General features: G+C 37.7%; 1 protein-coding gene across 5 annotated transcripts in view; it reads left to right on the top strand.

Moving 5' to 3' along the window:
• The window catches only part of OPA1 (OPA1 mitochondrial dynamin like GTPase), an 86,934-nt gene extending 71,120 nt beyond the window's left edge, over positions 1-15,814 (top strand). For all 5 annotated transcript variants that reach the window (XM_029939625.1, XM_029939621.1, XM_029939622.1 and 2 more), the window contains 2 exons: positions 10,180-10,247; positions 12,544-15,814. In XM_029939625.1, coding sequence (XP_029795485.1) covers positions 10,180-10,244 — 65 coding nt within the window. In that variant the 3' untranslated portion in view covers positions 10,245-10,247; positions 12,544-15,814. The remainder of the gene's footprint in view (positions 1-10,179; positions 10,248-12,543) is intronic.
• Positions 15,815-16,161: the final 347 nt, after the last annotated feature.

Raw genomic sequence — 16,161 nt, 5'->3', positions numbered from 1 at the left:
GAGCCTGCTTGCCTAAACTGGTTACTAAGAAGCTAGAACTTTGAATCTTTCTCCTAAAGACACATGTAATGGTTTCATTCTCTAGGTAAATATATACAGGCTTTTAAATCTGTGTATTCTTACTGCTTTTTCAATGTTGTGATTTTCCTTTTCTGTAGAAAATAAGAAACTGTGACAAAATTTAAAGGTGATTTTCTAACTTCATGAAAATGTAAAACTAATTCTGGAGTTATTTTCGTTTCTTTGAGCCTTATTCTGACTTCTGGGACCAGCATCAGCGTGATACTTCCTTACAGGGTTGTCGTGAGAAGTAACTGAAAACCTGGGGACTCACGCTCACAAAACATGAATGCTCTCCCTGTGATGAGTTTAAAAGTAATCCGTTGTCCTGACGCAGCACCATAGTTAGCAGACATCATTGTATTTCGTTTTTGGTTTTCACCTCGCTTAATTCATAACTTTATTAAAACCTGCAAATTTTAGTTCCATATTTTTTTGCATATATTTTTCGTTTGGTTCATAAATCAGAATTACAGTCTCTGTTCTCATATAATTTTCTTTTACTTTAAAAGTTACATTAATGAGCTGACTGTTTAAGAATCATTCCCATGATTCATTCATCTGTTACGCCTCCTTTTTAAAGCTTCAGCACGGAAGGTCTTTTGACAAACCAATATTTATAACAGTTTGACAGCAGGATGGGGAACAGCGTTTGTCTTTGTAACAGCTTGAAGAAAGACCCTTTCCAGGACCCAGTCATGCAGTTACAATCTTGACCTCTTTCCTATGCTGGGAACATACATACAGCAGCACCTCCCTTGTGTTTTCTGGTCCCATTGACTGTCCATTCACTTCCCATCTGTTTTGCAGTCTTAAAGGAACAGAAGGGGCCCTCTTCTTATAAATCTGTCTTTGCAGGTGATAAATGATGTCCTGTCTCTTTAAGGGCTGCCTGGGTGGTTTTCCTTTTCTTAAAATGTTTCTTCTTTCCACCTAACAAAATTCAGAGTAAGATATACTTTTAAGCATAAGAAGAAAAGAGAAATGAGAAAAATATTATAGATTATTTTAAAACCTTAATTGATTGGGGCCATATATTTTATGGGTCATTAAGCTAGACTTTTTTAATCATCTCAACTAATTAAATCATATTTAAATTTTTTTGTGATTCGATTTTTCTGTGGAGACAAAAGGAATGTATTCATTTTGAAATAGTGTGTTTATTTAAACTTTTGAGGGGGGAATAAAGCAATGTATCATTAATGAGCTAGCATATAAGATAACTTTTAAAGATTTTTTTTCACTGTAATTTGAGTTGATAGATGTAATTAATATGGAGCATATTTTGTACTGGATACAGCATAAAATAATTCATGGTAGACGATTATTAATCTTATGGTAGAATCTAACTTTTACATTAAAAAGGCAATCCTGTATCCCATAAAAGTTTATTTTCCTTCCATTGCTGAATGGAAACACTTTATACATATTTGTGTCAATGGATTTTCTAAGCATTGAGCAGAAATAAAAATTGTTTTCTCCTATGCAGAAATTACCAAAAGAAGGTTAATGGGACAAATAGTGGCCCCCCCTAAAATGTTTTAAAATTCCTGATTTTAAAAGCATTACTAGCATAAAAAGACCACTTTTGAAGTATTATGGTATATTGTATGAATCCACTCTCTAGTGGTACATCTTCTGTGAACTAGTGTGTTAGCTTCTGTATTCCCTGCCTTATTCCAAAAAAGGTTTGAGGCAGCTGGCAAAGACCTATCCTGTGCAAAACGTAAAAATGCTAAATAGAAAAGTTGAGTGAAGGAAAGAGAAGGTTCAGGCAATTAGAAATAATGTGCAACCTGGGATAAGATTGGTACCCCTCAAAGTACTTGTTTCAGGGGTGCTTACATCCTGCAGGTTACCTGCACACGTAGCCTGAGCTTCCTAGACAGCTGCCGCAAAACGGGAAGCAGAGACAGTGGCTATCAGACAGACAAATCTCATCTGCGCTCACGGAAGGAACGCTGAGTTATATGATTGAGTAAACCAAATGACTACGTATAATCATTAATTTCATGGAGCTCTTTAGTATAATGTTCCTCATGGTAGGCTCATCACATAAGCAGTTCTAGGTGAAGTCCAAATGATGCAGTCCAGGGGCGCCTGGGAGCTCAGCCAGTTGCGCATCCGATTCTTGGTTTTGGCTCAGTTCATGATTCCAGGGTCATGGGATCGAGCCCCACATTGGACTACGCCCAGACTCTTAGGATTCTCTCTTCTTTCTGCCCCTCTCCCCATCTTGCTCTCTCTCTTGCTTTGGCTTATCTAAAGATGTATTTACATAGTATCTAGCATAGTATCTAATATATAGTGTCCCCCGTACAATCTTCCATAAATATCATTTCCTCTTTTAGCTCTGAGCCTTTTAATATCAGGTAGCAGAGAGTTCAAGGTTTCACCCTCATTGACATTGACAAACACCTGGAGTAGAGATACTCTGTTAATTAAAAGCAGACCCATAAGCATTAATAGTTAGCTGAGATGAAATTACAATTGCCATCTACTTATGGAAGTGAAAGGCCCAGTCAGTGTCGAAGCCTGAATGTAAGCTACTCTATGTTCGTTCATACTAAAGCCTTTTGGAGAATTTTAATATATCAAGAAAGTGTTTTAAGAAGTTTTGATTGTATCAGCCAAAAGAGCCTGATAGAAATGCTTGCAGTTAGGAGTTAAAGAAAGAAAGAGAGAGAGGGAGAGAGAAAGCTGAATTTATTCACAAGTCACTTTGCGTTATTTATATATCCATCAGACTTAAGCTGTAATTTATCTCACAGACTTTCTTAAGGCAGCTTTTTTTAATAAATCATATTGGGGGGACGGTGGAGATCTGATGTTAGCAAATTTTTTTAAATAGTCATCTTTAATGTTTGAATTATGTATTGGATGAGTAGATTCCTCAGCAGTGGGTGAATGAATGATGGGTTCATGGACCTCTATTGCATCGTGAGTTCTGTGCTAGACTCAGGGATTTTTTGTGTGTAGGTAATTCAGGTAGGCAGTCCCACATTGATTCCTAGAAAAAAACAGTATAATACTGATCTTTCTAAAATGAATTATGTAGTCCTGTGAGAATAATATTGTCATTTGCGATTGAATTTTTACCAGGAGCTTAACATCAAAATAATAAAAAAATACTAAGGAGTTAACAAGACAATTAAGTTAAAAAAGATGCAGTTAAAACATATAATCAGTTAGAATAGTACATTTCAGTCTTAACTTAAAGCAATAAGGCTTTGATTTCTGGACAGATCCCCTCATTTTATAGATAAAGATACCAGGGTTGTGACATGACTGTGGCCGTGAAGTTAAAGGCGCAGCTGGGTCTAGAAGCCTGGTTCTCTGACCATGTTATCGTACAGCTATTAATTCATTATGTTTTCATCTTTATAAAAGCCATATGTAATTACTACCCCATTGATTATTTGGGGTGTTAGACCAGAGATTTCTAACATTTGTTGTCATCAAACACTCCTTTCGTTATTGTATATTCCTGTGAAGTGTGTGTTTTAGAAGATCTGTGTATTGTAATATACTTAACATTCTTTTTCATTAGAAACATAGTTACAATTATATCTCCTAATCAGTCTAAATAATTGTTTTGAGAATAGATATAATTCTGGCGAAAGAGTTCCATTTGAACTTTTGAGATGATGAAAATAACTCAGGACTCTGCTACCACCTCCAGCAGACCCCCAGAAGCCAGCACCCCGACCCGGCTTTGAAATTACCATTCCAGTCTCAGACAGCTCTCCAGAATGTAGGAAATGATGCCTCCTTCCTCTGTCAGGAGCAGAAGTATTCTGTTCATCCTGGTTAATGAGTCTGTTTAAAAATAACCATAGCTCAAGAAATAAAAGAAGTCTCTTTGTAGGGGAAGAAAACTATGGGGCAAAGATGCAGAAGAGAAGTGTTAGGGACACCTGGGTGGCTCAGGTTAAGCGTCACTTCGGCTCAGGTCATGATCTCGCCGTTCGTGAGTTCAAGCCCCATGTTGGTCTGTGTGCTGACAGCTCAGTCAGAGCTAGAGCCTGCTTCCGATTCTGTGTCTCCCTCTCTCTCTCTCTCTGCCCTTCCCCTGCTCATGCTGTGTCTCTCTCTGTCTCTCAATAAAAAGTAAAAATTTAAAAAAGTGTTAGATTTGCTATACCTTTGTCATTTTGCTTCTTCCTCTCAACTGTAAAAGCGGCACATTTTTTTCTTGTGCTAAACCTAAGATTTTAACTGTCTTAAATCTTAAAATTTCAGGTATTTTTGAGAATCTTAAAGCTTGTCTCTGGGTCGCCCTTTTTGTTTGTTTTCTGTCCTTGATTTCGTGTACTCTAGATAATCTCTTTCAATACTGAACTTCTGAAGAGCACTTACAGCAGGATTCTCTAATAAAAGGCCAGCCTTCTGAGGAGCGACATATATTACCTGTTAAGAACTTTTTAAAATTTTCAGTCCTTTAGTGAGTAGCCCTTCTACAGCCAAATCTCACCTACAGGGAGTCCTCAAGTCCCGTTCTAGGTGTGTGTTCAGCTTGTTATAAAGCAGTTCTGCTCAGGTACACTGTGATCTGTGGATGTGGGGTGTGCTCAGGGTATACTGCATTAGTAAGTTTGCAGTTTGTCTTTCATGCTTTCTTTAAAAACATCAAAAGTTGTAAAAGATTTATTTCGGTGCATGTGGTAGTGTTTTGTGTGTGAGTCTTTGTTCCTATTCTAAACTGTTATTAACCACTGAAGTGAACCTTCTCCCAGGTTTGGCCTTTTGGTATTCACAGTGTATTCAAAACCTAATTACAGATTAGTCTATATTTGAGACTTTTAGAGCAAGTATCAGAAGACTCAGAAAGAAATTGAGAGTGGCACTATCATTTCATGCGGAGATAAAGAGACCCAGAGCATGAATGGGTGTCAAGTCATCTGAAGAAAAGAAAAAAGCGAAGGACCTTCATTCACGGAGACGGACGGTTTATGGGGTGGGGATTATGGGAATATTCATGACTCAATCGAGAAGCACAATGAATTGATGTCTGAAATAGTTCATCTTTTAAGTAAACATTGGATAAATGGAAAGTAGACTCAGTATTCACTACATGTAGAATTGCCTATTTCAGAACAGAAATAGCAGTTCAAACAGAAACAGGAGTTTGTTCATCCCTTTCTGAGTTGGTTTAATTTATCAAGTTAATCTGAAATTTTTAAGAGTTCTCTAGCTATAAATATTTAAGGCAAATATTTAATAGAAAAAGGAGTTTGCTCTATAATTACCCATTGCTAATCTGTGCACACATTTCTGTGGGCAAGTAGTTTCTAATGGCGAAACAGTTAAGTGCAGTACGATTTTGGGACTTGAAAACACTTTAGTTAACACTGAGACATTCATTTGGAGGGATCAGAAAATAGAAGTTTTAGTTGCTAACATTGAACTTTGATTTTTATGGATAACTCTTGTTTTCTGTGTGCAGCCAGATGGCATAGTTGGTACATCGGAAGTGCTGAAGACTTCTCTCAGAATTTAAAATGAAGAAACTCAAATATGGGAAATAAAGCTCTTTATGATTTGTAATATAGCTTCTTTGCAAAGAATGAAAGCAGTTTGCTTTCTGAAGCTGTGTGTGTGTGTATGTGTGTGTGTAGTCAGCATATTTTAGTCTTCTGAATAAGGCGAAATAATTAAATTGAAATTTCTCTTTCCGCTTATTGTATTGTGAGACCTGAGTATTCTCTGCTCCATGTGGCTTATGTGGCTCGAGTGAGCCACCAGCTTACTTGATCTTCACTGTCAGTGTGTCCCTGCCTTCCGTTCCCGGGCCGGCTCTCGCCCTCGTGCTCCTGGCTTCTGCCCTCCTGGTGACTGGTGTGACACCCAGGAAGTCTGTCAAGTGATCTTTTCCTTCTTAATAACATACAGCCTTCATTTTCTGTACTGTATTTTTAGGAATTTGGTTTATCATTTGTCAGGTATTTATTGAGCATGTGTAGTGAGTCAGACATTGTTGTAGACATTGAAGACATTGAAGATGCAGAACTTTTTTTGTCCAGTTCATACTTTTGTATTGTTTTCCAAGGATTTTTTTCAAATATATACTGATCTAGCCACCTCTATAGGTAATAATATTTATTATATGTTTCTTAGTTATTCCTAGACACAGCATGACTTAGGAGGGTACTTGGTAACTATTCCATTTCCTAATTTTTACCACAGCATGTCTTATTTCATATAGAAGGTAGAACTCACAACAAATATACTTGAAATGATAGCACTTGTTTTGTTACCATTTAGCATCCATATGGTAGCAGATCTAGTATGTTTCCAAATCAGAGAGACGTGCACAGAGCTAACTCTGCAGGCTTCAGGTCCTCATCTTTGGCCGGGATGCCTTCAGGGCTGTCTGAGGACCAAGTGAAATGTGGGATGTTAAGTCACCTCGAACATAGTAGAGCTTCATAGACTCAGCATGAGGTAGGTAGGAAGTGACCCAGGAATTCTTCTCAAAGGCAAAGCAGCGTCGGTGTCCCCATATCACTCCATTAAGTGCATTGTATAAAATGAAGGAGCAAAAAAATGGATTTTTAAATTTAGTATAAAAAGTACATTTATCACAATTCTTTTTTTTTTTTTAAGAGAGAGAGAGAGCAAGCAGGGAAGGGGCAGAGAAAGAGAGAACGAATCTTAAGCAAGCCTCACAGAACCCGATGTAGGGCTCTAACTCACGAGCTTGAGATCAGATCACGAACGACAGTTAAGAGTCAGACGCTCAACTGAGTGAGCCACCCACGTGCCCCTTCTTTTTATCTTTTCACATTTACCTACACCCTCTCATGTCCTCTTCTTTCCCCCGTTACCTCCTAGTAACTTACTTAAATGTTCGTTCTGTCATTCTTCACATTTCAGAGTATATTGGCATGGTGTCCTAATATTCTAGTTATAAAATATTTTGAAAAAAACAGCTTTTTAAAAGGAAAATTTGGCAGGGCACCTGAGTGTCTCATCGGTTAAGCATCCAACTTCAGCTCAGGTCATGATCTCACAGCTCGTGGATTCGAACCCCGTGTCTAGCTCTTTGCTGACAATTCAGAGCCTGGAGCCTACTTCAGATTCTGTGTTTCCCTCTCTCTCTCTGCTTCTCTCCTGCTCATGCTCTCTCTTACTCTCACTCTCAAAAATAAACATTTAAAAAAAAAAAAGAAAAAGGAATTTTATTCTGTGGTTTTCTTATTAAAGTTAATCAGATAGTCTTTTTACTTTTATTTAGAAAAAATATATCACTTATCTCTAATTTTATAATAATTTGAATTTGATTCAGACCTCACAGTCAGACACCTGCATCAGGGTGGCTCTTGGTCTCTTTCAATACAAGTAGTTCTTGCTCGGAACCCTCCTGTGAGTGACGCTGTGTGCCACCCACTCCCAGATTGTCCAGCTTAGGATGGAGGTCATTGACAGGGCACAGGATGGACAGAGCTGGCCCTGCAGCTGCCTGGTCATACTTAGATCGGGGAGCCAACAGAATCCGATTTCCTCTCTTCCCAAGTAGAACTAGTTATCAGTGAAACATTTAGAGGAGCTGCCAAGGCTTTAAGTGCCTGGTTTAGATTTCCATGTGTTATGCTATTTAAGCCAGATGATTTTTTTAATTTTTTAATGTTTGTTTAACAACAAACATTATGCACGCACATGAGTGAGGGAGAGGCAGAGAGAAAGGCAGACACAAAATCCAAAGCAGGCTCCAGGCTCCAAGCTGTCAGCACAGAGCCCGATGTGGGGCTCGAACCCACGAACTGTGAGATCATGACCTGAGCTGAAGCCAGACGCTTAACTGACTGAGCAACCCAGGTACCCCAAGCCAGATGATTTTTAAATGCCCTGTTCATTGCCAAAATTCTGTGAGGCAATTTAGGAAACTCTATTTCTCTTACTATCCCCCTTTTCAAGAAATTCTTCAGCTGATGAACTCCACTAAATAGAACTCTCTAAATACTCATGAAGAAAATAGGTGAGCTCTCTTTCTAAGCAACAAGATGAACTAGTTTTAAAAATAAGAATATGGCCTTATTTTGAGAAAGGAAGTATGTTTACTGGTTTGACTGTTGGCTTAAAAAATCATACAGACTACCAGAAAATACAGACTAAACTTCCAAGGGATAGGTTGATATTATTTTTTCTGGTTTCTCTAGTTTACATTTACATAAAAGGAATTACCATTGCCTCTGTGATAACTGTTATCGTGTTTACTTAGTAAATAGTTGAATTAAAACAATAGGGTTTTTTTTTTCCTCTCTAGACTTGGTGTTTGTCTCAGACTAATACCAAGAAATAGAAATGGTAAATTACTGGGAAAAGAAGATGCAGACATTTTGTTCTTTACATGCAGCCAGAGAGGCTTTGTCAGGTTCCAGCAATGCCATGAGAATTCCTAAAAAGGCCAGTTCTTTTATTGGCTGCTCATCAAAACTGCTGTCCCACTGATAGAAAGGAACTTTGTGTCTTCAGTTGCAGATTATTTTTAATATAAGAGATAAAATGGTTTTTGTTTGTTTTTTATTTTTGAGACAGAGAGAGACAGTGAGCAGGGGAGGGTCAGAGAGAGAGAGAGACACAGAATTGGAAGTAGGCTCCAATTGGAAGCAGGCTGACAGCTCAGAGCCTGACACGGGGCTTGAACCCACGAACCGTGAGATCATGACCTGAGCCGAAGCCAGATGCTCAACCGGCTGAGCCACCCAGGCGCCCCTAAAAGATAAAATGTTGAATGTTAATGTACTTTATATGATTTTTCTATAGATATAAAGCAGAATGCTTTACAGTCTTGCCTCTAGATCAATAGCTTTGAACCAGATACTTCACTTTAATTGGTAATTCCCACTGATACATAAAATTGTGTTAAAAGATGAAAGTATTTGTTAGGCTTACCACAAGCTCTATATGAGCCGTGATGAGATCATGACCGGAGCCAAAATCAGATGCTTAACCATCTGAGTCACCCAGGGGGCTCTGGCTGTGGTGCTTTTAAACTTTATACATTTAGGGGCACCTGGGTGGCTCAGTTGGTTAGGCAGCTGTCTTCGGCTCAGGTCATGATCTCACAGTTCTGAGTTTGAGCCCCACATAGGGCTCTGTGCTGACAGCTCAGAGCCTGGAGCCTGCTTCGGATTCTGTGTCTCCCCTCTCTCTGCTCCTCCCCTACTCATGCTTTGTTTCTCTCTCAAAAATAAATAGTAAAAATAAAAAAAATTTTTTTAAATAAACTTTATACATTTATACCTAGAAAAGTACATTTTTGTATGTGTTTTTAAAGTATTATTGTGCTTTTAATACTCGCTGCAAATATTTCATACAATTTCTTTTGTATTTTAAATTTGGGACATTTTTGATATATAAAGTGTGTATTTTAACATGATCATACTAGTAATCTTTTCCTTCATAGCTTTCTCCATTTATCCTAGAAAGTCTTTTTACAGTTGAAGGCCTGTTAAATACTTCCCTGTATTCTTTTTTAATTTTTAAAAATGGTTTCATTGGGGCGCCTGTGTGGCTCAGTCAGTCAAGCATCCAACTCTCAATTTCCATTCAGGTCGTGATCTCATAGTTGGGAAATCGAGCCCTGCATCAGGCTCCACACTGAGTGTGAAGCCTGCTTGGGATTCTCTGTCTCCTTTTGTCTCTGCCCCTCCCCCAACCTGTGCTGCCTCCCGCTCTTTCTCAAGTGAAATAAACATTTTTTTAAATATTGTTTCATTATTTTATACTTCCCTCTGTTGAGATGTTGTTGAGTCCTTGGTTGGACTCCAGTGAATCTGAGAACTCCTTAAAATTCTGTATGCAATTATACATGTGTGTATACACCCATTTTTCTGTGTAAGATTCCATGGTCCTTACTACATTCTCAGCGGGTCAGTCACAAAACCCACATTCCTCCCCTTTCCACCAAAAAACTGTTAAGATCTACTGTGACAATCCATTTGAAATTTTTTTGGATAGAGGGTGGTATGTGATGCCGAGGTGATTTTTTTTTTCCCTTTTCCCAAATAGTTTACCCCAGACAGCTTATTGAATAATTCTCTTCTAAGATTTGTGATGCCTTTGAAAAATAAATTCACTTTTAACTAATTTAATAATCTTTTTAAATCTCCGCAGAGAAAGTTCGAGAAATTCAAGAAAAACTTGATGCTTTTATTGAAGCTCTTCATCAGGAGAAATAAATGGTAATAAGTTAGTAAAAGCCTTCTTGGTACTGACTACATGTGGAATATATTTTTAAATTTATTATTATAGTTTACCATTGTATGTGACTGTATCCTCCTTGTTCCTGAATAATAATTTTAATGTAATTAAATAATTTTAATGGCAGGAATCCATGAATTTCATATGTGCAATGTTCCTCTTGAATATGTGATTGCCCTCTGGCTATACTAAAAATATCCTCTAGAATTTATTTGAACAGAGCAAAGGTGACAAACTAAGATATTTCATAATATGCATGTGGCTCCTAAGTTTTCTGCATGTAAAGAATCAAACTGTAGCCCTCATTATTTTATTCCCCATTGCTCATATTCAATGGACAATTAGCTGTATTTAACTTGCAAACCATTTTATTTGGCTTGACTAATAATCTTAATAATTGTTCTTGATTTTATTCTCTTATGTTTAAAACCATTTCTCCTGTTTAAAGTAACTCGGATAGCCTTAGAAGTGAATACTGTTCTGAATGTGTGGACTCTTGTCTAATTCTATAACCTGGCCTTGTAAGCATGTTCCAAATAAAGTGTATATTTAAATATAGGTTTCCCGTAGTAGCACAGTAAACTGCTAATTATTGCTGAAGAAGTATAAGTGGTCAGTCTTTTGCTTTCATTGACGAAGTTGAGAAAGGGAAGGGAGGTGCTCTGATTAAGACATTATCATTTCTTTAAATTATTTAATTCATCACTTTATCTGTGAGCCTGTCCCTGTAGGCAGCCTGCGGCACAGAACTGGAAGGAGTAGGAAAGGAGAACACTCCCTCCCTGGCTGCATTCATTTCAGAAAAGGCCCTGTGACCACACTCTGTGTTTTCCTCTCTGGAGGCACAGTACGTAGGAGAAAGCAAGCTAGAGAAGGCGGCGCAGCCCAGACCTTATCCCTCAGAACAGCATACCAGCAGGGAGGGAGGGAGGAGTTAGAAAGCTTTCCAGTAATGCTGTGTTACTTTGTTTTGTCTCTCTCCCCTAAGTTAAGACAGTTGTGTATATGGATATATGCAAAAATGTATCCAGAGAGTAAATATCAATCATCTTTGACAAGTCCAAAAGTAATTCATATTGTTTTTAACTGTCTATGTTCATAAATGTTTTTTACAACTTCAGTGTATGAAAATTTCCTTTTAAAACCATAAAGTTGTTATGATACCTTCCTCGTTGTCATAATTACTATCAACAATTCATGTTAGAAATAAACGTTTTGAGAGCCTTCTTGATTTAGAGATTCTCCTCTTCAGCACCAAAGTTCACTTGTTATTTTTGTTTGTAAGTATGGTTTTGTGGGGAAGAAAGTTCATGAAAATCACAGAAACCCCATTATAAATATAAGCTTCCTTTCTCTCTCTCATGAAACGAGGAAGCCCAAGCCCAGCCACTGTTTTACGTAATAGAGTCACTACCTTGAGCTGGTTAGTCACCATTGCTGCTGGGAGTGTGCCTTTTCCTGCCAGAGAGCCTGGCTCAAGTGGAGGCCAGGGCGGTCCTAAGAGCTAAGTTGTGATGATCTGTGTCCAGAAGGAAACCACCCCAACTTTCTGTGTTCTTTACTTGTCTTTAGTGTCTACAGCCCCTCCCAGTCCTTGGGTTTAATAACCCTGTAAACCATTAGAGTATTGGCGAGATCATGTATCTTGTACCCTGCAAATCCATTTAAAAGAATAAATGTGGCATAATGGTAGCCTTGCTTCATTCTGACCTTTTTATAAAAGTTACTAAGCACTTTAAAGAATAGCACTTTTTTTTTCCAGGGGAGGGGTAGAGAGAGAGGGAAAGAGAGAATCCCAAGCAGGCTCCTCAGTGTCAGCACAGAGCCCAATGGAAGGCTCAAACTCGAACTGTGAGATCTTGACCTGAGCCAAAACCAAGAGTCAGATGACACTTAACCAACTGAGCACCCCTGAAGAATAGTTTCTTAATGATAGTTTTAACATGTGTCAAGTTCTTCAACCTGATAGTTTTAAGTCATTCATTCTGGTAATTGTTGAAGATGTTTATACCCAACACAGCCAAGCACAGATTCCTTCTACTGATCAACTTTAATGTGTTTTTAAATTTTTTCCATAAAAAATTAATTACACTATTTTTTAATTCACAGATGTTTCATAAAATTGTCACAGTTATCGTAGGTGATATTTTAAGTTTCATAAAACTAGCAAACAGTTAAGCTTCAGTATTTTTATGACCATGCAGTAATAACATTTATTTAGAAATTTTGCATTTGTCTCCCCATACCTTAATTTATTAAATGTGTTTATTTTTACAGAATCCTACTCATAATATAGTCACCTCTGCATACATGTGAAGAAAGAAAACTCCAAAGTCTTTCGTCCTGCCTTTTTTTCCTTCTGCTATTCCACCTTTCTAAACATGAAATAAAGTCACGGGATAAAAATAATTTACGCGTAGTAGAGGCACTTTGACCATTAATTGCCTTTTGAATCCAAAAAGAGTGGAAATGCCATTAAAATCCTATTTTATCATATTAAAGTAAATTGAGATAATACAAGTGGTATGGCCATCAGGTTGAGCCCTTGAAGATAAGAAACTTGCTCTCCTGCTTGTCCCATTTGTGGTGGCACTCGTTCACCTAATTCGTTAGCTGATGTTACTCAGTGTCCGTTTCTTCTCTGGGGAAAAAATGCCAGGTGTTGTGTAAAGCTATCCACTGTATATAAAGCGATAGTAAGCCGCTAAGTTGTTGTCTGTGTCTGTAATGATCTTTATCCAGAAACTGTCTGATTATGAAAATTTGGTCTACATTTATCATGTGAAAGAGAACTCATAAACAGAAGAACACCTCAAATGGGTCAATTTGGACTGCAGCAATTCCATGCACATGCAGTGCATGAGTTCTCAACCATCGTTGACACTTAGAGAGTAGCCTTAGGAGCTAAGTCAGCAGCAAGTCACCCGTTTGCTTCCAGGGATGTTTTTGTACTTTCTGTGTCCATTTGAAATTCATTCATTTGGGATGTGGTGTAGGCGAGCCAGGTTTTCGGTTAACGAGGGGGGAGGGGGTTACCTGTTGACAGAGCTGTTGGGTTGAGACACAGGATAGGGAAGATAAAGAATAATCAGTTGACTAGTTTTATTTAGACTGCCAAGCATTTCAGGTAGGCAGCAGGAAAAGGCTCTTTCATAAGACTGCATTTTAAGTAGAAATTCTGTCAACAGAATAATGTTGACCATCTCCCTCTTAGCTGAGCTTATAAAGAGAAACATAAAATTGGATTCATTGTAGGTCAGGGACAATACCTTCACAGCATTTGTGTGTGTGTCATAAATATTTTTTATTGGCTAAAGGACTTTAAAGCAAAGAAGTATACCATTTTTTACTTCAAATGTCTTTGTCACTTATCTCTGCTCCTTGCTTCCATTTCATTAAGCCTTTATTATTCTAATAAAAATGCCCATTGTTTGACAGTTTTTATTTTACAGTTAACTTTACAGGGTTTTTTTTTTTTTTTGAATTATGTTTTGTTAACAGTTCCCTTGCCCTAGTTTTTTTTTCCCCCTGATATAGCATTCAATGTATTCTTCATTGTGATTTCTCTCAACATCTGCTGACACTTAATATACAAGATTGGAAGGCTATTGTAAAATACTTCGGAAATCAAGAGTTCAGTGTGTATTTGTTGTATACTGTTTGATGAGAAACGTAGACCCAGTTTTAAACAGCTGATAGCAGTGCACATTGTTACTTGATGGGTGAGGAGTCTAGAACATTTCACGTGTCTTTCAGCTCTAGGGCCAGTAGGGGAACAGCAAGGGAGTAGAGTGCCCGCTGCCCCGGTGTCCATGCCGAATGTAAAGGTGACCTCACTAGCTATCTCTAATCAGTGCTTAGTGACGACCCCGCATTGAAGCAGACACCATATAATCATTATTTTTGTAGTTGTAAAACACAACCACTTTACAACTACGTAATTATTTCTAAAGAAATACGACTGTGTTATTTGTATGTGCTACAGATGGGGGCGGGAGAAATGCCCTCAACTGTGTTTCTGTAGATTTTTCTCAAGCAAAAGGCTGATGTTCAGTCAGTCTTTTTATCACATCCCTTTGTATAAGTTTAAGAAATGGGGATGGGGTATCTTCATTTCTCTGAGATCAGTATCTGTAATTTAAACATATAAATAGATGATAAAAATCCCAAATAAGAGTCCAGACATCCCCACATTCCCACAGTAATATGACTTCTTTCTTTCGTGAGCTACATTTTTTTTTTCCTTTTTAGCTGATCTCATTCTAAGCATGCCTTGTTTTTATTTTTTTATCCTTGAAAGCTAGGTTGATTCAGATGTTATTAAAAGAAAAAATAAAATTCGGACTCTCAACAGTAAACCCTGTGTGTTGTGTCTGACAAATGATTCAAATGTAAACAGATCGCTTCAGAAATTCAGCATACAGGAGTTAAATTCTAAGTAGACCAGGAATCCTTTATTTTTTCACGTCAGAATTTGCAAAGAATAGCATGAACAAAGCTCTGTATGGAAGACTGAACAGCTGTAAATGGATTAGATCTAAACTGTACCCGGTCAGGGCATACGTTTTAGAAAGCCATACTCGGTAGGCAGTGCCCAGGAGGAAACAAGGGTCTCTCGCTCCCTCTCCGCTGAGTCAGTGGGGCTCTGGCTACAGGCGTTGTGATCAGCCTTTCGTAGTAGCTTAACTGTATTCTCTCCTCTTTGTATTATCCCCCCTTTTCAGGCTTTACTCCAATGGACTCCTTCCCACAAATAATTTAGCCTCCAAGTACAAATAAATAGTGTAAAAAAATGAGGAGGGGACATTGCAGAGAGCAGTGCTTCCTAGCCTTACAATTTGGGAATTTTACATATGATGAAGAGAGTCAGAGTGTAGGCTTAAACGATAAATTCCTTAGCTAGCTTATAATCTGATGTCTACTTATTTTAGATGTATTTATCTGCAGAAAAAAGTACGATGTTTTAGTTTTCCAGTAAGAGGGATCAAAATGATGCTTTTTATCTCCATCCTCGAAGCTCATGTTTGCTATATTTTCATGGTTCTTTAGCAATATAGGGATGTGCTTGCAAATATACTCACTTTTGGATGATCATGGCTCTGTGTTTAAATAGTTAAAACTTAACCTTGTTTTTACTTGTTTGCTGTGAATGAACTCTGTATCCTTTTTTAAAACCTTCCCACTACATGCAGATGTTACTGCGGTTTATATTTTGCCTGTGCTTCATCTAAGGTCATTTGTGTAGATTGTGTAGATTAGTAATTAAAGTAATTTAAATCATGTTCTAATTCTGTCTTGGAGAGTATCTTTTAAGTTTTCTCTGTATTAACGAGGGGCTGAGAGAGAACGAGACCTTTGCAATATAACCAAATTTCTGGTCTAACACGCCTCTTAATGTGGTTCTTCTCTGAATACTTAACATTTCACATGCTTCACATTTTACAGCTGTAATTATGGTCAAATAATGCCTTTTTATCATATCTTGATACTTGTCAAACATTTTGGTATTTTCTTTGATAAAACTCATTAAAAATGTCTTTTAATTGGATTTTGCTGCCATGGCCATCGTTTTCATTAATGATGCTAGCATGTTCCTTTATACAGGAGACTAACTAAAAAGTCATACCTAAATCTTAGAAGAGGAAGGCAGCGTAAGGATCTCTGACTTCTGTCTACCACGTTATGATGAACACTCATTAATCATTTTTGTTTTCTTCCTGGAAACATAAAGATGCTCATTAAATACTTGTTGATCATGTGATACATAAAATCAGGCAGAGCGTAGGTGTGCCTTCTCTTCTGCAAGATTTATATGGCTGGCAGTAGTCAAACCCAGGAGAGACTCAAAGTTATGATTGCTTCAATAAGTAGTACCTGGTGGCCGGAGTAGGGCTT

The sequence above is a fragment of the Suricata suricatta genome, chromosome 5 (assembly GCF_006229205.1).
Source record: "Suricata suricatta isolate VVHF042 chromosome 5, meerkat_22Aug2017_6uvM2_HiC, whole genome shotgun sequence".
Taxonomy (NCBI): Eukaryota; Metazoa; Chordata; class Mammalia; order Carnivora; family Herpestidae; genus Suricata; species Suricata suricatta.
This window is presented reverse-complemented; position numbering and strand designations above follow the sequence as displayed.